This window comes from Amyelois transitella, chromosome 13 (assembly GCF_032362555.1).
Source record: "Amyelois transitella isolate CPQ chromosome 13, ilAmyTran1.1, whole genome shotgun sequence".
In the NCBI taxonomy this organism is placed as follows: Eukaryota; Metazoa; Arthropoda; class Insecta; order Lepidoptera; family Pyralidae; genus Amyelois; species Amyelois transitella.
In genome coordinates, this window is record NC_083516.1 from 7,087,808 (window position 1) to 7,113,309 (window position 25,502).

At 34.2% G+C, this 25,502-nt stretch overlaps 2 protein-coding genes across 4 annotated transcripts in view; one reads left to right on the forward strand and one right to left on the reverse strand.

The window, feature by feature from the left end:
• The first annotated feature begins 8,683 nt into the window (after positions 1-8,683).
• LOC106129277 (interferon-inducible double-stranded RNA-dependent protein kinase activator A homolog) lies at positions 8,684-14,595 on the forward strand. Of its 3 annotated transcripts, XM_013327790.2 has the most exons (9): positions 8,684-8,773; positions 8,884-8,929; positions 9,491-9,685; positions 10,073-10,226; positions 10,672-10,789; positions 11,097-11,227; positions 11,627-11,787; positions 12,260-12,394; positions 12,587-14,595. In XM_013327790.2, the coding sequence occupies exons 2-9, from the start codon at positions 8,927-8,929 to the stop codon at positions 12,833-12,835; spliced, it is 1,146 nt and encodes a 381-aa protein (XP_013183244.1). In that variant the 5' UTR covers positions 8,684-8,773; positions 8,884-8,926; the 3' UTR covers positions 12,836-14,595. The 3 variants fall into 3 exon arrangements, with proteins under 3 accessions (XP_013183244.1, XP_013183246.1, XP_013183245.1); XM_013327791.2 differs by lacking the exon at positions 8,884-8,929 and having other exon boundaries at positions 8,750-8,823; XM_013327792.2 differs by lacking the exon at positions 12,260-12,394 and having other exon boundaries at positions 8,728-8,929.
• Positions 14,596-15,295: 700 nt separating this feature from the next.
• Positions 15,296-25,502, reverse strand: part of LOC106129235 (uncharacterized) — a 40,381-nt gene continuing 30,174 nt past the window's right edge. The window contains exons 13-21 of the mRNA XM_060947409.1: positions 25,132-25,363; positions 21,781-21,923; positions 20,444-20,628; positions 19,972-20,069; positions 19,520-19,755; positions 18,871-19,106; positions 18,395-18,501; positions 16,182-18,321; positions 15,296-16,025 (exon numbers count right to left, since the gene is read on the reverse strand). Of these exons, the coding sequence (XP_060803392.1) occupies positions 15,296-16,025; positions 16,182-18,321; positions 18,395-18,501; positions 18,871-19,106; positions 19,520-19,755; positions 19,972-20,069; positions 20,444-20,628; positions 21,781-21,923; positions 25,132-25,363 (4,107 nt within the window). The remainder of the gene's footprint in view (positions 16,026-16,181; positions 18,322-18,394; positions 18,502-18,870; positions 19,107-19,519; positions 19,756-19,971; positions 20,070-20,443; positions 20,629-21,780; positions 21,924-25,131; positions 25,364-25,502) is intronic.

Consider the following 25,502-nt stretch of genomic DNA (forward strand, 5'->3'; position numbering starts at 1 on the left):
AATTTTCCCCGTTTTTTTCACATATTCCATTATTTCTTTGCTCCTTACAGTTGCAGCGTGATGTTATTATGTCGCAGAGAAATGAGGATATCAGAGATTTCACGAAATCCCTAGGTATACCACGAAATCACGGAAGATGGTGAATATTCCTATTTAATACATCTTCTTACAAAAAAAAATTTAATGATATGACAAAATACTATTTCAATATAGTGATATATCATTTCACTCATCTAAATCTAGTGAAATAAAGAATGAAAAAGGTTCGTGCTAAGTCCTTTTAAAAGTATTTACATAATTATTAACCTAAACTAACCAATTTTTTTACGTGTGGAAAGACCTTCGTTTACCCGGCCGAGTACAGGAAGCCGGACGTGTTATGTGGGGCTTGAACCCACTAAAACCACACGGTGCCATCGCCTACCGCTTCGTTGCCAGAAGCATGACCTGCCCTCGCTTATATTCGTGACGCGGCGGCCGCTTCCACAGAGAGCTTCCTTCCGCTCCCACTTGTGTCCGTTTGGGTAGAGAAAGGGAGTGAGATACATTGGACGATTTTTACTCGGAGGTATCCGTTTTTCTGATATTTCACTAGATTTAATTTAGTGAAACGACATTTCACTGCCCATTTTAGTAAGAAGTCGTCGTAATTAAGAATATTCAACATATGCCGAGATTTCGTATTATCCCTAGGGATTTCGCGAAATCTCTGGTTACTTCATTTTCCTGCGACATATAGGTACATAGCTTAAAGCCTTCCTCGATAAATAGTCTATTCAACGCAAAAATAATTTTTCAATTAGAACCAGTAGTTCCTGAGATTAGCACGTTAAAACAAACAAACAAACTCTTCAGCTTTATAATATTAATATAGATTAGTGTTATTCTGTTTTTAGATATATATACATATGTATATTTAAGAGATAGCTTATATTGAAATATTTTCATATTATATTTTACATTTAAAATTTATAGAAAACTCTATAAATTTTAACTAATTATGTTATTCCAATGAAAATCTGTGCAATAGTTTTTGCGTGAGAGTACCTAACATTCGTTACTTATTAACACACATATTTACAAACTTTCGCATTTAATCTATATATATAAAACTCTTCCGTTACTGAGTGACTGACTGACAGACAACGCACAGTCGAAACTACTGGTCGTAGACAGCTGAAATTTGGAATGTAGGTTCCTTGGGATATGTAGGGGAGCACTAAGAAAGGATTTTTGGAAATTCAACCCCCAAGGGGGGGAAAAGGGGTAAAAACGTTTCTATGAAAAATCTTATTCCTTGGGTTTATAAACTTGAAACTTGGCATGAACACGTACATAGGCAAGTTAATATGTTTGACATTATAAGTTTTTTCAAACTACCCTCCAATCGTGATTTAGGGGGTGCGATTGGGTGACTGATTTATTAACGCACAGCCGAAACCGCTCGGTATAGGAGTCTGAGATTTTGAACAGAGGTTCCTTTAGTAACATAAGTGAGCACTAAGAAGGGATTTTTGAAATGTCAACCCCCAAGGGGGGGAAACGGGATAAACTGAGCCGGGGCTGCGGGAAAGTTCTAACGAGATACCGTGGCCCCGGAACGCAAAGGGCAACTGAAGGAACGAGGTGGGTTTTAGTCAGTAAAAGTCTGACACTCCCTTCCGTTCCACCCAGAGCGGGAGAGGTCATTTGATGATTTCCCATCCTTAAAAAAAAGACTTTGTATGACAACTTTCAGTCGTCTCTTTAACATACATAATAACATACATAATTATGTACATACATGCATAACATTAATAACATCACGCCTTTAAATCCCTATTTTGTGTTAACACTACCCATACAAACAGCTAAAAGGAAACAAGTGAAGAGACGAAATTTGTCCGCATCCATTTTCACCTAAATTCTTAACGTTAATGAGATTTACTTTTTTTATTATCAGGTCAACCTAATAGCCTCACATGTACGTATAACTTCGTAAGAATTTACTTTCAATTCCTAACCGTTGAGGAGTTGTACCTTCCATCATCAGCTCATTCACATGGGATGATGACTATCAGACGCAAATACTTAAACAGATCTATGAAATTGTCAAAAACGTAATTGCCTGTAAATTTGAGGTTTGCCCTTGATTTCCCTGGAATACCATCATCAGATCTATAAAAGCGAAAAACACTCATTTAGGAATCACGAAATCTCGAAATCTACTGAGCCAATAAAGATGAAATTTATCAGAAAGGTAGATTTTAATTAGGAGGGATGCACTAAGAAAGGATTTTTGGAAATTCTATTCCTAAGGGGGTGAAATAGGGGTTGCAAGTTTGTATGAAACTTCGTCATTTTTAGTATTGGACACCAGAAAATTGTGATTTAAATTTACGGTTAGATTAAAATAATAATTCATTAATTAGATTTTGTAAATTGCATTTCTAAGGGGGTGAAATAGAGGTGGTAAGTTTGTATGAAACTTTGTCATTTTTAATGTTGGACACAGGAAATGTTAGATTTGTTTAGTAAAAAATTCGAATACAGTAATAAGATTTTAAAAATTGCATTCCTATCCCGGTGAAATAAGGGTTGTAAATTTGTATGAAATTTCGTCAGTTTTAACGTTAGGCACATGAAATTTTAGAATTAAATTTTGGTTAGTAAGAAATAAATCATCAAAACATTGGATTTTGAAAACTGCATCTCAAGGACGAAAAATAAGGGTTGGAAGTTTGTATAAAACTTCGTTTTTTGATGGGTGTCGAAGTGCGAGAAGTCTTAAATATTGGTTAGTAAAAAATACGTATCAGTTGCGGAAAGCAGGATGGCACTAAATAGGATGGGATGGGACAGGATAGGACTGGACGGGGCAGGACGGGACACAACAGGTTGGGAGAACGAGAGGAGACGGAACAAGACGGGAGAAGCCATATGAATTTAAATCAAATATAAACTTCACAGTCCCGCACGATACGGGATTAAAAATGGGTGAAATTATATGGCGTATCCTTATAATCGAAAATACATTTGCGCGGGCGAAGCCGCGGGCAAAAGCTAGTTTATTTATAATAGAAGAAGTAGGATACTTAAGCTCATTACAATGGAGTATGGTCTTAAGGTGTGTGTTAAATCATGATTGATTGAAGTTATATAAATGTTTTTTTCGAAATTATAGGTTGATGGTAGAAACTTACGTACCGGTTCTCTAACTCGTTGTAGTGATAATGACCAACATTGAGGGGTATCAAAAACAATATTTTTGTGCTTTGAGACATATTAAGTACTGCTGATAGACATTTAATAGTATTGCTATTCGTTGTATCATGAAGTCGTTGAATAAATAACACACATAGATTATTATCAACGAGTAAAATACTCGCAGTTTTATAATCGTTCCACTCTCAGTAAGATAAATTAGTAACTATTCAGATATTATATTAATATTTTCATACGTAACGCTGTAGACGTGAAATGATCTGAATGAATTTCAGAACATTTCAAAATGGAGCTAGCTATCAAGCGACTTCATTTGAGTATTTGAATAGTGGATAGGTATAAATAGTAATTTAGAAATTAATATTAAATTGTGAAAGTACAATGGGCGGTATTTTCACTTTATTTACTGTAAAACACGTAAACAACGGTGAAGAACTCAAACGGTGGTCAAACGATTATGGTATGCGACTCAACCAAGGTAAACCTGTTTGATTTCTTGCAAGTCCCAGAACCAGTGAATCTCTTCTGAGTTACAATCATTTGTTTGATCGTTAAACGATTCTATTATGGTGAGGACACATTTCGTGAAGGAAGAGTAGCGGTGCATATTCAGGCAACTGGATGTGTAATCATAGTCCAAGTAGGTTTAGGTTGAGTGCAAGGTTGCAGAGGTTAGATGGAAGTCGCTCGCTGAAAAACTGAAAATCAAAATACTACATATAATAAAACGGTAAAAATATTTTGTCTGTACATTTAATATTTTGACTGAAATGGGTAGAGATTTTTTTTACATTTTTTGTCTGTCTGTATCTGACTGTATGATCAATATTCAAGTCGAAATTTACACGGACAAAGTCGCGGGCAACAGCTAGTATTAGTATAGATAGGTTTAGAAGGAAGTGGGATACTAAGGCTCATTACAGTGAATAATGGGTTTAAGGTTTAAGATAACATGATTGATTGAAGCTATATAAATGTTTTATTCGAAATTATAGGTTGATGGTAGAAAGTTACCGGTTCTCTAACTCATTATACTGATTATGACCAATATTGAGGGGTATCAAAAAACAATATTTTTGTGTTTAAGACTCATTACGAAACGAGAAACCACGTAAAGTACTGCTGATAGGCATTTAATAGTCTTGCCATTCGTTGCAACACGAACTCCTTGAATAAATAATACACATAGATTATTATCAACGAGTAATAGGTATACTCGCAGTATTATAATCGTTGCACTCTCAGGGAGTTACTAATTACCATTGAATATTACAATAATGTATTCATACGTAACGCTCTAGTCACAATGTTCACACGTGTGAAGAATAAGCTCTGTAAGAAAAAGGCCAATTACGACTTGAAGACGATCTTTATAATTGTGTATATTCCCTTAACCCTAATTGGTATATTTCCATATAGTGTAAAATTCACTTCAAAAGGCTGTAAAGCAATCAAAAAATCTATATTTTTCAATGCTATATGTGCCTTATCTCTCAATTTGATTATTGTTGCATTTCTTTTCTTTCATCTGCAAAATGTAATTTTAAATTTAGAATCCAATTCTTTCACCGACGCTATAACAACGCAAATGAATTACATTTTTGAACTGTTTATTTTAAATATTGTCGTGTTTGTGTCTTACATCTGTGCATACAGAAATGGATGTAAATATATTAAAATATTGAATTCTCTCGTTTCTACTTGGAATGAACTGCCGAGACATGAGGACCGTGTATTGGAGAAGTTGTACTGTCAAGTTCAATGTTGCGTTGCAATAGTCGCTTTCATATTCTGCGCAATGATATGCGTTAATTTCTCCAGGGCGGATACCATTTGGAAAATTGTATTAGTAACGTTCTCATTCAACCTACCCATGACAATACAGTACACAATATTAGCATTCTATAGTGCTCTTATTTTTATGGCTATTGCTTCGCTAGGTATCATTAATGAGAATTGTTTGAATTTGATAAAAGACCAAAAAAATCCCATGGGATATTTCATCAAAGTAGAGAATCGACCTGCAACTGTTACTTTGAGGAAATTGGAATTAATTTATGTCAAAGTCATTGAGACGAAAAGAGAAATAAATGCAGTGTTTGAAGCTCCGATCCTGTGCACGTTACTTCAGTGCTTTCATTCTATGGTGAGCGAGGCGTACATCATCTACCATGGTGTTGCCATCAAACAGAATTTTACGTTGCATGAGACATTTAATTGCTCCCTGTGGCTTATTTATCAAATATTGAAACTGTTTACTCTTTCGTACACTGGGAATAAGCTGAAATGTGAGGTTTGTACAACGCCATTAGATACATATCTCTAAATCCATCCACGAAACCGGCGCCGGTGTCGGTCTACTTTAGCCTAACTTTTCTGATCATCGATTAACCAGTATTATTTGTACTTTTACTAAGCCAATGGGGTGCCCAAAGACTTTTTTTTTGTGCAACGCGGCTGATCTGGGAACGAGTGAGCAATAAAGGCTCTCGGCTTTTGGAAAGACGATGGTCATGGCCACATTTAGCAAACTCATTTGCGTCTGTACCGGGAGCGATAGTTTGGGCTCGGCCGCCATAAAGGGAAGATCTACCGCCAGGCTAGGTGTTATGCCTGGGGAACCGTAGCTCCGACGATGTTGTGACAGAAGTTTGTATGTATGTTCAATCAGTAAAATCTTTGAATCTGATAGCGTCGGTGATTGGTTTTTGTGACTTGTAGCGTAGAGATGTCGCCACACTTCTCATAAAAATCTCTTCCCCTGGCCTAGGGCTCCAATTTGTGCGTCTAGGTCTACAAGGGGCGCAACGTGCTCAAAGGTGGATTTAACTACTGCGACCACGCGCTTTTGCTGCTATTAAAATGCTTGAATTTTAAAATGTAAATCTATTGTTATGATAAATTTTTATTTTATTTTATATTTGCATCATAATAAAAACAGTAAAAGATCGAGATATATCAAGTTATTTTAATCGTTCTAGCTATGTACCTATGTATTTGTTTTATTTTTAAGGTCACGAAGATAGGACAAAGTCTTCATAATATTCCTTTAGAAAAAATTGATCAAAGAATGTTGATGGAGGTGAGTTATTTATGATGCTATGCTGGGACTGTAAGATCTAAGGTATAATATTAAAGTCACGCAGATAAAGTTAGAGCCTAGAGAGTACTCGTGTTCTCGATATATACATATATAAAGGTCTAAATCACGCAAGCAAAGATTTCACGGATTGGAACATATATACACGAATTCGTCGGAGCCGCGGTTCCCCAGGTATTACACCTAGCCTGGCGGAAGATCTATATATATATATATGTATGTATATATAAATATATATATATAGTACTCGTGTTCTCGAAACTTCTTATGTATATATATGTCTAGTAGTACTTTTTTGTAGTTCTAAATTAATACAAAAAAAGGTTGTTTTAAAGAAATTCTATAAATTTAGTGTTGCTATTCCTTGTACTGAAATGAGTGCATTTTAAACTGCAATATTTAATGTAGGTATGTATTTCTTAGGGGAATTTAGTCACACACCAGAATGTATGTTATTTGTGATCAATTTGTTAATTTTCAGATACAACATTTTTCATCACTAATCTCGCATCAGAATGCAAACCTGACAGTTTATGGATTTTTTGAAATCGATGCAACGTTACTGTTTAATGTAAGTAGGTTTCATTATCCGATATTATTTATTTAGGACCAAAGAAATGGTATTTTCAAGTTTACTTAATATCTATACAAGTGTGTGTGAGTACAATATTTTTTAAGTATCAAATCAATTATCTTTTATTACAGGTAATGGCGTCAGCAGCAATGTATTTAATTATTCTCTTACAGTTTGATAAGTAAAATTAAAATCAATGAAATAGGTACTGAAAAGACTCATCAGACCTATTCCACAACTCCTGAAAGCTGAAAAAACAAGACGAAACGAGCAATGAAGCCATGTTAGATTTCTTAGTGTACGTACATTGTATTAGTGTATGACCGAATTAGAATAGAATACATAGTTAGGTATTATTTAGAACTAGAGGCCGCCCGCGACTTCGTCCGCATGGAAACCCTATCAATCCCGCAGGAACTCCGGGATAAAAAGTAGTTAGTATATGTTGGGTCTTCAGATACCTACATACCAAATTTCATCGTAATCGGTTCAGTAGTTTTTGCGTGAAAGAGTAACAAACATCCATACTGACATCCTCAACTTTCGCATTTATATAATAAAACAAATCTAACATTTCATGTGTCCAACATTAAAAATGACAAAGTTTCATACAAACTTACCACCCCTATTTCACCCCTGTAGGAATGCAATTTTCAAAATCCAATAAATGAATTAATATTTTAATCTAACCGTGAATTTAAATCTAATGTGTCCAACACTAAAAATGACGAAGTTTCATACAAACTTGCAACCCTTATTTCACTCCTTTAGAAATAGAATTTACAAAAATCCTTTCTCAGTGGATCCCTTCTAATTAAAATCTAACTACCTACCTGCCAAATTTCAACTTTATTGGCTCAGTAGATTTCGAGATTTCGTGATTCCTAAGTGAGTGTTTTTAGCTTTTATATATATAGAAGATTATTCCTCGTATGCTGACGCAACTCCAGAATTCGCTTCTTTTACTCCATGATCATAGAGAAACGTGCCAGTATCTGGTGAAAACAAAAATTAAATCTACTATTGAAAGTGAATCGTACACAGTGGTAGGAGTAGAACATATGTTCTTCTGTATACTGTTCTATGTATACGTAATGAGATTCAGTCGACCGTGAGATGTGATTCTAAAGTAAAGAAGCTTTCCGTTCGGCCACTTTCGAAACCAGTCGGTACATTCTTCACACATAATAATTGAGAAGGGAACAACAGTACGTGTGTTACATATGGTCATAGCTTTATTTAGAACACACACATTAAAGTCTAAGATTTAGAACTGAAAAATAATAATGGCTAGTGTTGCTAGATTTTTCTTTGACTGTTACTGTAATTAAAGGTTTTATTGAAATAAATTATTTATGTCAATGTAAATAATGCATTTAATCTAAATGAAGAAACATAGTATATTTTCTAGTAAAGTACCTAATATACATAATAAACATCTATGTTAAATGTATATAATAACATTCCTCTTTTTTTTATTTCCTTGCTTGCATTATTATACATTTTAATTATGCCACTTTTGAGAGATTAGACATAGGTATAGATAGTAAATCGTTCAAGCTATGTAGCGGGAGCGATGATTCGTTTCGACCGCCACCAAAGGGAAGATCTTCTGCCAGGCTAGGTGTAATACCTAGGGAACCGCGGCTCCGACGAATTCGTGTATATATTCCAATTCGTGAAATCTTTGCTTGCGTTATTTAGACTTTTCGCTGTGATTGACTGATAGCGTCGCGTGATTTTCTTTTTGTGACTTGTGGCGTATACATACAAGTATTAAATTTAAAGTTACAGGGGATAAAATTTTAGTGTAACCTGTGCTGTGTTGTAATTTTTGATAAGAAAATACTGGTAACACTTTTTGCCTAATGTGTCGTGGAAAGGCGAAATAGCCGGTGTGTGTGTAGTTCTTATTGGTTTTATTGAAATTTAATAATAAATAAAGGTAATTTGGGTGTTATTTAAAATTTGTCAGAAGTCATCACAATTGTTTCCAATTTTCCAGATAATCTTTTTATTTTTGGTTTTCTGTCTTGATTGCTGGTAAAATGGTAAGTTTTGTTTTGATGTATTTTATTTTTATAATATAATTTATTTATTGTGATGTTATCAAAAATTAAGAATGAAGTATGTCATTTATGGTATTTATAAATGAATTTATGGCTGTGAAATCTACCGGCATGGTGTCCAATTAGATAGTAGCCATCTTGAGATTTTGTAATGGCCGGTGCGGTGTCCGCCATGTCGTAGGATCACATGTTTTGATGATAAATATTATGAGACGAATGTTTAAATGTGACATCTTTTAGTTCCATTCTGAAACTATATTACATTACATACCTAGTACATAATCTAAGTGTACTGTTTAGATTGTAATTACCTACCAATCCATATATTTAAATAAAAATGAATCTACCTACTCCTTTCTTTTTATTTGGGTTCCCAGGAAAATATTATACCCAGAAAAGAAAAGCCTTACCTATATTGCCAGAATCTGTAGTGAGGTTATTACATTAGGTTTATTTACACCTTAAAATTTATAACAACTAATTCATTTTCCTGAATTTTTTTTGAGTTACCTACCCTTAGTGCCTTTTATTATCATTATACAGATGGATGGTGGCGTAGTACACCCACACCCTGGCCAAGTTCTTGGCGGGGTTCCTGGAGTGGTGCACGGGATGCCGGTGCATGGGGCGGGTCCAGACGGGGAGCATCCACCACACGGTCCTCGAAGGCGTTACCCAAACAGGACCAAACCTCCCAATAACTTGGAGCGACTGCCATTAGATGAAGCTGCAAAGAGGGTATGATACACACATTAAATCACATCTATGTCTCTTGTGGGATGATGGACCCAACAGTCCCACAAATACTGAAAGGCATTTAGCTCTGTGGCTAATGATGAAAGAGGGTAAAAATCTTAAGAATATCTGTTAACAAGTGCGAGAAGAATACTTCATCAAATGTATTTTTAGGTGCTGTATCACCTTGGATGGAAAAATTGAAAAATGTTTGACAATGCATGTGTAAATAAGTATCTACAATTCTAGACTTTAGTCTCCTTAAGTCCAGTCACTACTTTGATTATACTTCATACAGTTTGATTAATGTGTTTTATTCTGATATATACCAATGACAAAATCACATTTCCAGTCTAAGATAAACATATGATAAAATTATTTTGTGTATAGGAAATGGAGTCCCTTCCCATGAAGACACCGGTCTCCGTTCTGCAGGAGCTCTTGGCTCGCCGGGGAACTGTTCCTAAGTACGAGTTGGTGCAGATTGAGGGCATGATCCATGAGCCTACATTCCGCTACAGAGTTACCGTGGCTGATTTAGTGGGTAAGGGATTTATTTGTCACTTATGCATTAATGATGACATCAAAACATATCTGAATAGTAACATTGTAAACATGTTGAGAGGAAAATTCTGTGATAAGTTGATTCTTTGCTTTTATGCTAAAAGAGGTTTAAAGTCCCATCTTAATGTCAGTATGTTAAATTTAAATTCCATTTCTATTAATTTTAACTTTTCATTGGATTTTGATTATGTTTTTGATTGATGAAATACCTTTCTTTAATTACATAATAACATTGATTTTAATCATCAATCATAATTTTTTGATTTATCTGACATTTATTGCAATTGCCTTTTTAGACTTTTTAGACATAGCTACCTTCTCTGCAAGAATGTTATTGCAATTTATGTCAGTATTACACAATTTTATTGTTTATACATTATAATCAATAAATTTATTAAACAACACAAATATATAAATATTTTCAGCTATGGGCACTGGTCGTTCAAAGAAGGAAGCGAAGCACTCTGCCGCTAAAGCCTTGCTGGACAAGCTTACTGGCGCTGCCCCTGCAGATCCTGCTGCCAATGGGAATGTGCCTGAGACGTAAGTTTCTACTATTGACATTTGTCCTGATTTATTGACATTACTATGTTAAAAGGGGAAATTAAACGTGACATTCCTGGGAAAGAGATTGAGTAGAAAGTACATACATGAATTATGTCTTTCCTGGAGGGCTAGGCAAAAACTACATTTGTCCACTTGCTACAGGGAATGTAGTATGCATACTTTTTTAATTTCATCTGTATTCATAACTCCCTTTAGTGGCAGAATAGATATATCATTTATTTTTTATGAATATTTTTACTGTGGAAAGAAAATGTATCATTATATCAAATTATATCTTTCCTAGTGGTGCTGTGGTGGCATCCTTTGAAGACAAGTTGATGGGCAACCCTGTGGGTTGGCTGCAGGAGTTGTGCATGTCTCGGTTCTGGCCGCCACCCTCCTACCACGCCGAAAACGATGATAATGTCAACAGGCGTATGTATTGGTATTTTACGATAATAATATCCAAATAAATTTTTAGGGGTTAAAAACTTCACTTATGCAGTTTAGGGTCGTGGTCAAAGGCGCAGCCAGGGCTCCTGTCTAGAGAGGTGAGGATGACTTTACCAAGCAAGACTTACACTTGTACTGTGTTTTTCCCGAGACCAATAATAAAGAATAGGTTTTTGTGAGTAATGTATGCCATATTAATTACAATTTTCACAGTATATTCTCCTACTTGCTGTTTCTTAGACATTGAGACTATAAAGCCCAAAAAAAAATTATAAATTTGATTGATGAAAATTTGATAATAATGTTGGAATGAGAATTAACTTTTCACTTAAATTTATAATCAATTAATATGTATAATCTTAAAAAATATTTTGATTCCAGGTCTTCCACATGAGCGTCAGTTTACTATCATTTGCACGTTGCTCAAGCGCCGCGAAGTCGGAACTGGGAAGTCTAAGAAACTGGCCAAACGCCAGGCCGCTTACAAAATGTGGCAAGCTCTCCAGGACAACCCGCCTGATGTTTTCCAGCCTGAGGAAGAGGTAAACCTAGGATTTTTTACCTATTATTCATCACATGTACTTAACATCATTCCTATTTTTCCTATCTCATCATCAGTCAAGAATTAATACAAATAATGAGTTTATCCACAATAAAATGCACAATCAATTATGAATTCCCATAAATTAAAAATACCTACTTAAACCAAAATTTCTTTTTGTTTAACTTTACGTGGGTCATACACTGAATGGTTGAAGCTTGGTTTTTAGATTAATATATTAATTTGTACCCAAATCAAAATTATAGTCCTGCCTGTTTATGACCCATATTACTAAAAAAATCTATCCACAGAATACAAAAACGCATCAGCTGTATAAAACAGGTGCCTCATAATATTCCACTGATGAATGCGCTAGCACTTGGCCAGGTGTTTTACTATCTTTCTGTCGGATTTATGCCAAGGAGGGGTCTTCCACAAAGGAATCGATTGATATAATTCGTGTTGTGTTCTAGGGCGGAGTCGCGGCCCGTTATGCCGACTTGAAAGATAGTAAAATCTCCACTTTGACTACCAGTCACAGCCACAAGGTGTCGCAGTTTCACAAACACCTCAAACAGTCTGTCGGGCCCAACCTGGCCAAGTTGCAGGTACGCCACATTCAAATTATTTTGCATGAACCGTTTTTATTTATTGAATGAAACAATCTACCTACACACAAATTACTAAGCTTTGTTAAATGTCACTGTTTTTTATATTGCATGAATGAGTTTGTTCAGATCATTGTAGTTAGCTATTGTTTACAAAATAAAATATAGACTAACATTGCATTTTTACTGCAGGTCACTCCATTGAACAACAAGGATTTCAACTTCGTGCAATTTTTGCAAGAGATCGCTTCAGAGCAGTCGTTTGAAGTGACTTATGTTGACATTGACGAGAAATCTATGACGGGCCGCAACCAGTGTCTGGTACAGCTGTCTACTCTGCCGGTGGCGGTGTGCTACGGATCTGGACTTACCTCGAAAGATGCCCAGTCGTCTGCTGCCCAGAACGCCCTTGAGTATCTCAAAATTATGACCAAGAAGTGAAAGTCTCACAATCTCGCGACATCAAAACACGCTTAGTGCTCGACTATGCGTCTTATTTATAAAGCCCACTGATAAAGTAATAAATATAGGTACGCCAATATTGACACTTGCGAGCTTGTGCAATTGGTGTCGCTAGGTTTTGAGCCTAAAATATTCTTCATCACCACTTCCCATTTGAATAATGGCATATTGCCATGTGCCTAAAGCACTTCGGGCTATGCTTTATAACTGGCATATTTGCAGTATCTTACTTGTGATTCGTTTTTTTTAAGTAAGTTGAATGAAATAGTATTTTTTTTTAATTTTCTTCGCTTACCATAAGTATTCATGAATTTAATTTTTTTTTATTCATTTTACTTTCGATTTGTAAATAAAAGAAGAGATATATGGAAATCAATTTTTAATACAAACATCTTGGATCTTAATATTAGTTGCATAATCTTGACAATGTTATTAATTACACCTATTTATTTTTGTTTTTAAAATATAACAAGTGAGTTCTCACTTGTACTACTACTGCCAATGTGCGAGGATAAATTGCATAGCCCGTTAAACTTAAACAAAGTATGGAGTGGTCATATAAAAATACATACAAGCTATACTTTGCATAGAATTAGTGTAATTTTCCCAGCGTGGAAATTACTTAAGAAAAAATAAATAAAAAAAAACAAAAAAATCTATAAAATATATTAAAAAAAAAAAAAAAAAATGTGTGGACTATATTTCCAGTTTAATATTCAGCATAATAATTTAGGCATGTTTTTGCATTCATATTTAACTGATTATACCTACTACTTACCCAAAAGTCGGTCTTAGCTTTTAATGTATATTGTAAACATGGCATAGCCATTCCTCTTAATTTTCTTTTTCGTTTTTACAGGCGTCTACTTGTGTTTTATAAAATTAGTTAGTTTGGTGTGTTACGGAGTTATCTTAATGCTGAGCATTAAACGGAAAAAGTATTCTCAGCTTGTATATTGTCTTGTTGACGAACTGCCCAACCTTTGCTTTGTAACAAGATCCGAGAACACAGTCGACCCACTTGAACTTCTTACAAAGTGCAAGGGTTGGTACTAGCGAATGTTACGCGTGACATTTGTGTTAAGAGGCAGGATAAGATTGTTTTTATTTAAATTGAACCAGTGGCTGTCTAGGTTTTCTTTTATGTACATGTTGGAAAACTTTGCAGGGAAGCTGAGAACTATGTGTTTAGAGTGAATATATCACTGGAATTAGTGGTTGCGGAGTTAGGATCCCTTGCCTGTGAAAATGGGCATTATTTTAATGCAAAGTATAGAGGTTGTAACAATTTCTACCTGTACAGTGTCGTCGTCGATGCTTGATTTGCGGGCAATGACGAGGATCCTGCACGCACCAAGTTTCTTTTAAATTGAATGGTGTGAGTTCAACCTGCCCTTGATAAACATCGCACTGTTCAAGTTAGAAAAGACTAACTGGAGTAAAGGATTGGAGTTCTGTTCAACCAAGACCAACTAAATAAAATGCCCGGTCAATGGGACATATTTCATCGTATTATTTTATGTTTAGTGAGTCTTGGTTTTACTGTTCTTGAGATTAATCTCAAGAATATTAGTATTGTAGAAAATCATCACTATTTATTATGAACCTTTATCTCACTTCTTGCCTATTTGTATAATTGTAATAAATAAGAAAACTTTTTGTGAACGTAATTATGTAATAAATTTTTTGCTATGCATTATTTCTGCTCTTAACTTCAATAAAATTTCGTGTTGCTTGAATTTCAGTTTTATTTTGTCATTGCCTGTATGAATACAGTTTTAAAAGAAAACAACCAAGATAACACTAAACTGTAGTGGCCCACTACTACCCCCCACTAAAATAGTTATTGCGTTGGTATAACAACCTACTGATAGCCACTTTCACAGTACATGCCTAATACTCAAGAATAACGAAGCATACGTAGGTATTATAGAAATAAAACGGGCAAAGCACGCGAGCGAAGTCGATATGTATGATGATAAAATCATGGGCTAATTAGTAGCGAAGTCCTCCATCCTGGTCCGTCAACAATCGCTGTTGCTATGAAGTGAAAACACAAAAATGGTTTTCTTCAGGAGCAGTTACCGTGGTTAACAGCATCATCCATGGTTTGGTCAACCAGACCAGTCACTCTCGCCCGCTCTAATTTTCAGAACATAATTCATTATAAAAAAATAATGTAACTAATCTGTGGCTGTAGTTACAGATTGCTTTGATCTGAATGAGGTTTTCTGCGTGCGTGGCTGGACCAACTTAAAAATGGTAAAAGTAGGGTATAAAAACTTTATTGAGTTTCTGTTTACGACAAAGTCGTCGGCTACAATGTCATTAAATAAAAGTTGAGGTATCATTTTGGCCTTAAATTTAAGCATTACAAACTCCAATTAAATACTTCTACTACCTACTCTTTAATTTAAAACATTCTTACATGGATACTCATTAATTTAAATTTGTTAAATTTCGTACACTACCAGAAGAGTATATATATCCACGACGTGTATTTCTAAAAGCTGGTGAGGACGAAACTGTCCAAGGCATATCTTCATTTTCTAATAGCAATGTTTCAATACCATCCAATGAATTATCGGAAAAATTATTCTTTTGAAATTCTCTGTTATTATAGTTCATTTGGTCCTCTTCTATATTTTTATCATTGTCTAATTCAATTATATCGAAAACTGGGTCATCATGTGTATAATCTATTTCTGCTGGTTGAGATGGAGAATAAATTAAATCGCTGAATTCCGGTGGCGGCGGAATTATCTCCGGTCCATCCGTTATCAAACACTGCAGTATTGTTCTAGGATTGAACATTGAATCGTCTATTTTATAATCACAAATCGAAGGATCTATCGAAGTGACTGGAGAGAGTTTTGCTATTTGTTCTTCAGTCATTATTACATCATGAAGATTGATATGGGGAATATCAGGTACTGTATTTGGTAATTGCGATACTAATATCTCTTCTTTTCCTACATTATCATCTTTGCTTTGGATTGGGGTTGCACACAAAGAAGTATTAGCAATAAGCATGGCTGGCAATTTTTGATCTATTTTATCTATGTCAGTTATTTTAAAAGGCCGCTTAATGTGGACACTTTTTGAACTGTCACTGGCAGCTTGATCCGATTTGCTGCTTTCCAATATCACATCTTCTCTTCTACTTTTTCTGGAAAAAAAGTTTGATTTTTATCCGATATATTAAAAAGAAATTTCATCATTCTTTGAGGGATGAAACATTTAATTTAAATTTATCTAGGCAAGTAAACTATAGGTACATTGAAACATATCATTTATTTCTTAATATATCTTATCAAGTAGTTACCCGAAGACGTGGCTATATTTTTGTAAAATACTGCCAAGTCTATGTTTATTATTTGACGGATCTTTTATAATGTCTGGTATCGGCTCTTTAATATTCGTAGCCAACTTTTTCATGTCCGGATTAATATCTCCTTCATTCACAAGATAATCTGCATTTTCTTTGTCGTCTTTTACAAAACAATTTATTTTTCCTTCACCGGTTGATTTTTCTTTTTTTGTTTGACTTAGACACTTAACTTGTTGAGAAACTTGTATTTTTGTATTGCTTGAATTGTTTTCTTTTGAGCTAGCATTAGAGTTTTCATCAATACTTGGATTTTCTTTGTTATCATGTATATTTTTTAAGTTAGTTATTGGTTTCAATATTTCGGTGTTAGAATGCAACTTGTTTTGATATGTAGAAACTAATTGATCGGTAAATTTATAAGTTTTGCTGTCACATGCTTTTCGGAACTCATTGTTGTTTAAAGGCCCTGGTAATGATTGCCAAGATTTAAAATGTTCTTCTGATTTTGATGTTGGCGTAAGTGTTAAAGTATCATCGACATTTATCGTGGCCGTATTAATATTTGATTTTGAGTCATTATTTGTTACTATTTCAGTAACATCTACATCCAATTTAATTTTTTTTATTATATGAATATGGTGATCAGCTGAATGAGTAGAAGAAATATCAATATTCATTGCAGAATACGAAAAATTTCTTATGTAATTATGTTTGCACTTCTTTTTTTTATAATCATTATCATCGTTATCACAAACTGGCCTGGTAAACCCCTTAACTGTTGTCGTTAGTGCTCTGTCTTTGCTGTATAAAGATTTTTCACCTACTTTGCCAGAAAATACTAAATTGTTATTTTTAGACACTCCTTCAATCGAAAAGGGTTGCTTGGTATTGCAATTATTTAGATTTATCTTGAAATCATACTCTTCCGAATTGTATTTAAAATCTTTTGATGAGACATTTACATTTAGATTACTTAAACTGTTGATTTTCGAATTGCAAATTTCATTAAAATTAAAATTCCTGCCATATGTGACATTATTTAAATGTTTTTCACTATTGATTTCTTCGAATTTAGTCTTAGGATTATGAAGGAGAATAATAGATGTATCATAAGGTTTTGATGCTTGAGTAGATTTGACCTCTACATTATTTTGGGCGTTTTTGCAAACATATCCTCTGTTATGTTCATTGTTCACATTAGCCACAGATCTAGTTTCCTCTGAATCTATTGAGCATTTATAATGTTTTTTTGAATTGACATGTATATCATCCGCATTACTTTCTTTGTTTCTATTTTCTATTCCCAAGCTATTTTCATTGAGCAAATTCTCGACTAAAATATTATTAGTATTTGTAGTTGCTTGAGTTTGTTGCAAATATTTATCAATTTGCAATTTTACAGTATTGGAAAATCCAGTATCGGTGAGGGATTTACCATCGTCCTCTTCGTTAAAATCAACACCTTTGTCTAATAATTCTAGGAAACTGAAATTACTCTTTTTTGGTTTCTTAATAACTTTTGTTTGATGCACACCTGCTGGATGTTTAAAAGTATCTTTTGTCTGTATGAGGAATTTTTCATTGTTAAGTTTGCTATCGAAATATTCATAATTTTTTTCTCCCTTATTTATTTCATTCTCAATATCATTTAGTATGTCATTTATTTTTGTATCATCAATATAGTCATTATGTTCTTCAAGATCATTTATATAACGTGTGGTGACATTATTATTATGCTTAAATATTTCCGTTGGTTTTGAATTGTTTTTATCAATATCAAGAGCCACTTTATCGTTTAAATTTAAAACATCATGTGCTGTTTTATTAGATTTTTTGGCAGATTTTCTTGTTGCTTCCTTTGGCAGATTATCTTTAGTTGCTTTTCCAAATGATTCTTTCAATAATCTAATTTTCTCAGCAAGTGCGCTCTCACGTTTCTTTTTTTCTTTTGATTGGCATATTTCTGAATCACATTCATTTTTTCGTTTTCTTTCTTTATAGACATCTGCTATACAAGACTGTCTTGTTATATTGGTTGCTGCATCCTTATTGAAATAACAGTTATCTTCATCAATATTCATTGTTGCCGCTTCTAAATCTTTAAATACGTATTCACATTGTGCATCGATGCCAACTGTAAATAAGAAAAAAAATACGGAATTAAATTGTAACAAACAAGAAGTGTATCGTATTTTTTAAAGTCTCACCGAAATTGGAACTGATACAGTGCGCTATGATTTTGTGTTCAAAATTATATTTTCTTCTTATTTCGTGTGTGATTATTCCGTCGTACATTCCTATCAAATCCTTATCCCTGAAATACATATAACCCTTTTATATAAGTACAGTATAACTTGAGTACAAATATTATTCAAGGGTGCTGAACGCCTTTTCTGTCCTCCTATAAAACCATACATACATACATACATAAAATCACGCCTCTTTCCCGGAGGGGTAGGCAGAGACTACCTCTTTCCACTTGCCACGATCTCTGCATACTTCCTTCGCTTTATCTACATTCATAACTCTATAGTTATAAAACCATTTCTGATTTAATGCTTGATAAATGTCGAATATTCTCTTAATTCCCTTTATTTTACTAGAACTGTTGGGACTAATAAATTATTGTACGTGAGTATTATACAATATAAATTTTAAGAAGAGAATTAGCAAAAATTCTTACTGGAAAAATGACAGTAATAACAAGTGATTTTCAGAATCGCCGACGATGATGTAACTTTTGTGCCTCTCTCCTGCCGTTAGGTGCTCCATGTTTTCAGCCAGATAATTGTGGTTGAGCAGCAACAGCTGCATCTTTACAACGCTCTCGTCTACTGGTGTCATTGTTATTTGATACTTTGGTAACAAACTTATTTGTTTGCGTAGAACATTACCAGCGGGAGGACCTTTATTCATTATCTGTAACATTCAAGTATGAAACTACATTGCAAAAATTGCTTATTAAAAAGAATGCATAGCATACGTTGTTGTGAAAGAAAAAAAACCAAGCGACTATAAAAGTCATATCTGTCCAGCAAATAGGTAATAATTATGTTGTAAGGCATTGACAGGACTAAGTTAATGAAGAAAAATATTATATATCGTCCTTGTTTTTATGGTAGATCTATTACTTCGTTTTTCAATTGTGCATTAACGCATGGACATTTTCTTCTGTTGAAATGTAGAGTTCTTGAAAATATTTTATATTTACGGCACAGGACGTAGAAATTGCTTATAACTATCATACATATACATCCAGTATATAGTATCCAGATGCAACTTTTACATTATTGTTTAACTTATACCTCTTTAAAAAGTCTTCTGTTACTCACTCTTTCCAAATCTCTTGGGTGGCTTTCCTCCAAAAGCATGAAGTTAATTTTCCCGGCAGTGGCAAGTAGCGTGCTAAAAGTGGGCCCTATGCCTTTCAGTTGTTTGCTAACATACGGCGAATTCTCCCACAAATGTGCTGCTATACATTTTGAGAGAATCAGAGAGTTTAATATTGCCGAGAAGAAGTTTGGATGTCGGCACACAAGGTCGGGGCGAGTGACATATGCTACTAAACCTAAAATGAAGATAAAACTAATCAGAATTGTTGGTTTAAATGTTTTTACATGCACAGAACAGTAGTGTCGTAGATTTGAAAATTTACTTACCTACGTCATGTCCATTAGTTAGTCACAGTTATAGAAATTGGATTAATGATAGCACTATTGTTAATTATTACTATGTTTTTAATTGGTGATAAAAGATGCCTATGATTAAAATATCACCTACTCACATTTGCAAACTCTATCAGCAATCCTCATAATTTTCATTGCCTCCTGGTTTATAGATGGGTCAGAAATTGGAAGGCATCCTAACACGGCTTGTATCATGCTGTAAATAATAACATTTTCCATTTTTGGCTTACAAATACCTAAAAAGGAATCGATTTAATCAAATGTAATGGTTCATGGTTCATATTATTATAGCGTACTTAATTTATTTATAACAGTAACAGTAAAATTCTATAGTTTTTATAAGTACAAACTATAAAAACTATACAAAAATTAGTTCTAAAAAACTAATTTCAAGCCACTTATTTCGTAATGTAAAATCCAGCTGACTTTACAATCAAATACATACTTACTTACAGACCATTATGAAAGCTTGCACAAGATCAATGTGCGTCTATGCCCTTAGCCTTTTACGACATCCATGGGAAAGAAATATAGTGCCAGGAACCACATGTATATCTATGAAAATAATACCAATTGAGCTTCATCTGCCGTGTACTAATCTTGCCCTTCATGGGGAACCGTATAGTAGTGGCCGCGCTGTTTCTGTTCAGCGCGTTCAAACATCTCCGTTCGTCTACCCTCAAATGCATGTCAGCTAACTCGTGACTATCGCAAACTACCCACAGTACTTGCTCTAAAGTTTCCGAGCCTTCGATCTAGAATATAGTAAAAATAAAAATTCTTTATTAACCAAGATAACATGATTTACAAAAACATGTGCATACAGTTTTATTATATTTTTATTTATCTACTTTAAGTTAATACACGTGAAATGTGCAACCGATGGACAGAAGGCATTATATGCCAGTCGAACCTTTGGACCAAACTGTGATGGATTAGATATTGATTATAAGATATTAAAATATATAGACTTATTTGAATATTAGGACGTTATATTTTTGTTATTTATTATACTTGTATAGTATGGATGCTTTATAGTGAATTCACTGAAATTGCTCACAAAGATTTTGGACTAATTAAATTTCAAACCATACAGGATATACATATATAGGAAATAAAAATTGTTAATTTTACGTTGCACCTCCTATTTGGGAGCACTCTAGAATACTTTAGATATGTAATCCTTTAACTACTTAAGCAGATAAAAGTAATCCGCGATGACAGCTTTTTGCGATATGATTTAACAAATACTTAGAAATAGAAAAACAGGTATACGAGAGCCTATATACAGATATTGATATAGTTAATTAAAGACTGTTTTTTGTGTGCAAGTATCATGATGGATTCTAATACAATAATGGCATAGGACATAGTTTTGTAAGAAGAATTAACCAAATTCGTTTGCTAAAGTATGAAGCATACATACATAAACATTTTTTATTTTAGAAACACAAGTACCTTACTCAAAAAATTCCTATTCCCTGTCCATAAAATATAACAATAGTTAAAAAAAATATTTGTCCCTAAATGAATCGGCCAGGGATCCTGGTTATAACTACTTTTAATAAAATTTTAACTACAATTTATACATACATACATACATATGGTCACGTCTATATCTCTTGCGGGGTAGACAGAGCCAACAGTCTTGAAAACTGACTGAATGGCCATATTCAGCTATTTGGCTTAATGATAGAATTGAGATTCCAATAGTGACAGGTTGCTACCCCATCGCCAAAAAAGAATCCCAAGTTTGTTAGCCTATCCCTTAGTCGCCTTTAACGACATCCACGGGAAAGAGATGGAGTGGTCCTATTCTTTTTTGTATTGCCGGGAACCACACGGCACAATACAATCCGGCAAAAATACAATTTATTATTGAAGTAGTTAATATGGCTGAACGATACCTTCATGATATGCTTCATAGTTTCCAAGTCCAAGTAAAATATTGACATGAGCCGACCGGCCTCTGTGGACTCTATGCAACTGGTTTCATCCATAGTAATCAGCCCCGCGCTAGCCAACCCGTTCATAGCCCTCACACAAAGCTCTACAATAAAATTACGTAAATGTACTGACATAAAATAGTTAATATGTAAGATGCCTACATAAAACCTACCTGATTCGTGTTATATTCTCATAAAGTTTACTAAATTTTAGTTTTCGAAAACCAGCAGGATTTTTCACAAAATTACTTTACAAACCCATAGAAGTCAAATAATTAGGACTATTATTCCGATTCAAACAGAGAGACGATGAGTCTTGATGTTTTGTCACCGTTCGGGAATAACACCATATTTCTAAGTATACTATGTAATATATTATAAACGTCGCAGGTAAAAGATCAAACATTTCCAATTATTCCAAATTCACATATATAAACCCACTTAGTAGGTAGTTATCCAATCTATGCTTTTATCAGAAACTTAGTTTATTTATTAACAAGAGATAAATCTTTCGACAAACATATTACCTACATACATATAAGTATTAATTAATACGTTCATTGCGATTCAAAATTTCCTAATACGCATTAACATTATAACATATAACTACATATAAGGTTAAGATGCTCTTAAGCCAAGTAAATTCAATGAATAGATGACATTTTTTCTAACGCATAATATTTTAATGCTCATTCTTGTTATAAATAATCAATTAATGTAACTTGTTGACATAATTCAAGCTTTGTGTGGTCTTTGCGATATATAAACGATCGTATGAAAAAATAGATAAATCAGCAGATGATTAACATTTAATAGCTATTGTAACCTTAGGGAGGGACCGAGGATGAGTAATACCTATCATTATAGCATTCCTAAGAAGTGATATTTGCGAACATTTATTACAATTTAGCACAAACATAGACTCATTAGGTACTTCGACGACAAGCTGAATACCATCGTGGCTAAAGGGCAACCGGCGTCTAATCTATTTAGAGACGAGTGAGAAGCGGTTAGACAAGAAGATCTTTTGTCAGTTATCGAGAATATCTGGTAATCTTTTAAATTATCATTAATTTTTTTAAATAAAGCCACACACACATGACATATGTATGTTATCTTTGACGGGGAAATCCGATTTAGTGGTCCCAACGGCGTTAAGTCTGAGGTTATTGGTACGAGCTATAGGTAGGTACACTATGCCTTAAATCTGTTGAGATTTTCATCGCGCTATATAACCACTGATGAATATATTAATAAAATTGAATTCAAATATTGCAAAAGAAATATATTCGAGCATCGCAGTTTCCTATTGTGAGTTCGTCACTTGTACCATCGTTCGGAATCGCGTGCATAAAGCTAAGGATCAGCGTGCGACAGCAGACTCGTCCATCAATCACGATCCGGAACTGGCGGGTTAGCTGACGAAACTGTCATATTTACAGGTTAAAAGGGGAAATAACCGGTTGGCCCTCATGAGATGGCTTAATGGTAATGTTTAATAATGATAGGATCACCTTTTATTTCCTAAAAGAAGAATCCCAAGTTTAAGAGTTCTAACACCCACGAAACAGATATTTTTTGTCCGGTTGATATCAAGTCCTTAGTTTTCGATTTCCTTTATATGTGATGTCACAGTAAGTAAACACAGTGGAATACACTGAACAATATACAAGTGAGTAAGGAAGATGTAGGAAGTTTAACGAACGTTCGAAGAATTCAAATAATATATACCTACAATTATAGCAATCGGTTTCACAAAATATCGATTAGTTAATAGGAAAATATACGTGAAGAATCGTTTCGCAACGGTGTTGTTTTCCTGTGAAGACGAATATCATCTATACTAATATTATAAAGCTGAAGAGTTTGTTTGTTTGTTTTAACGCGCTCATCTCAGGAACTACTGATTCGAATTGAAAAACATATTTTTTTGCGTTAAATAGACCATTTATCGAGGAAGGCTTTAGGCTATAGAACATCACGCTGCAACTATAAGGAGCAAAGAAAAAATGGAATTTGTGAAAAAAACGGGGAGTATCCTTGAGGGCGTCAATGATGTCCAAAATAACTATTCCACGCGGACGAAGTCGCGGGCACAGCTAGTAATATATAAAAGGATTCTGACCGACCGATTTATTTACAAATCGAAGCAGCCTGTGAATTAAAATAGATATTTGAAAGTCATGTACATAGGTTCTAGTCTAGGGGTGCATTAGGAATAGGGAAAGGATTTACCGCCCGAAGGAAAAATAAGAATGGGCTAGCAATTTGACACTATTTCAATCTCAATGCAAATCCAAGCATCTGAACACGCACGGGCAGAAACGCGGACATTCTTAAGTAGCAAATAAATAGTACCTAGCACCTACCTTTGTTAATTATTAGAAACAATTTCTCTATAACAGTAATCAAGTCCATAATAGGTGTCAACTGATTGAGTACTTGGCAACATTTATAAGACACTAAACACCTGTATAATATCAGTAATTACATAGAAATCTTCGTTGAAATTGAGTCATTAACTCATTATTAGTTGAATTAAAAAAAGTAGGGGAAGAAGAAAATTGTTTGTGAAATAATACACAAAGTTTTTAATGGAAACAAAACTCAACTTCTTGGAGTTAATCCTCACCGATCCTTTTGATCATGATCCTGGATTAGTCAAGTTTTTACACGTAGCGACTCTCGCCTGATCTCCGTGTTTTGCAGGTAAACCTAGCTCATATTGGATCATGATCCAGGTTTAGTCAGTAAAAACTGCACAGATGAATGTGCCTATCTTTTTTTGTATGAGTAAATATTTCAATTAAATTACCTATGTTCGTTTCAAACTACAGTTTCACAAAACAGTAAGCAATTAATTTCGACTTTTAACCACGTCGAGATAAAATCCTAAAGTCATTACAGATAACGACCGCGATTATCCTGTCACGCTGAAAACAGAGGCTTCATTAATCAGCTAGTTAACGCTAAAATGCTCAAAAGTTCATGGTTTTCCTTGTTAAAATGCAATAGGCTAATATGTCTATCATAGTTTGAAGGTTTAATGAAGAAATGCTTATTTGTGTCAACAGATCATTTATTATTCATAGGCCACGGAAGTAAGTAGCTTAAAAAAATAAACTCAAAACAAAAAAATACCATATTGAAAAAGTACATCAAATGGCATTTTTATTCATTGCAATTTTTAGCAAAATGTCATGGTAAGTTCTTATATCAGCCTAAGTAAGGGTTTTTTTTACGGTAATTATACTTTCAGTACGTCGTCAACACAAACGATTAATAATTAAATTAACCAAAATGCATACCTACCTTCTATCTTCTTCGAGATTAAATGATATGGGGAATTGTTAGGTAGGCCCAAATATCTTCTCGGATCTTTAGCTGCTCTAACGTACAGGAAAGTAGACCTCAACCATTGTACACATTGAGCCACATCCCTGACCGTCCCTAAAGCTGCCTCGCTGTTTAGATTTTCCGGTAGGCGCTTATGGAGGTAGCTCTGAAGAGGTTCGCTGCCGCACACCAGAGCTTCATAACGGGGCTGTATAAAATGAAAAAAAAAAAACAACTGGCTGAAAATAAAGTCAAAATTCAAATCTCTTGTATTGTGACAACTATAATACCTTATGGCACACATATTGATATAACCATTTGACAACATTTACTTATTTTGCGCGTAT

Coding starts and splice junctions, on each gene's coding strand:
- LOC106129277 (XM_013327790.2), top strand. Junction 10,227..10,671: donor TACCGTGGCTGATTTAGTGG/GTAAGGGATTTA, acceptor AAATATTTTCAG/CTATGGGCACTGGTCGTTCA. Junction 11,228..11,626: donor CGATGATAATGTCAACAGGC/GTATGTATTGGT, acceptor TTTTGATTCCAG/GTCTTCCACATGAGCGTCAG.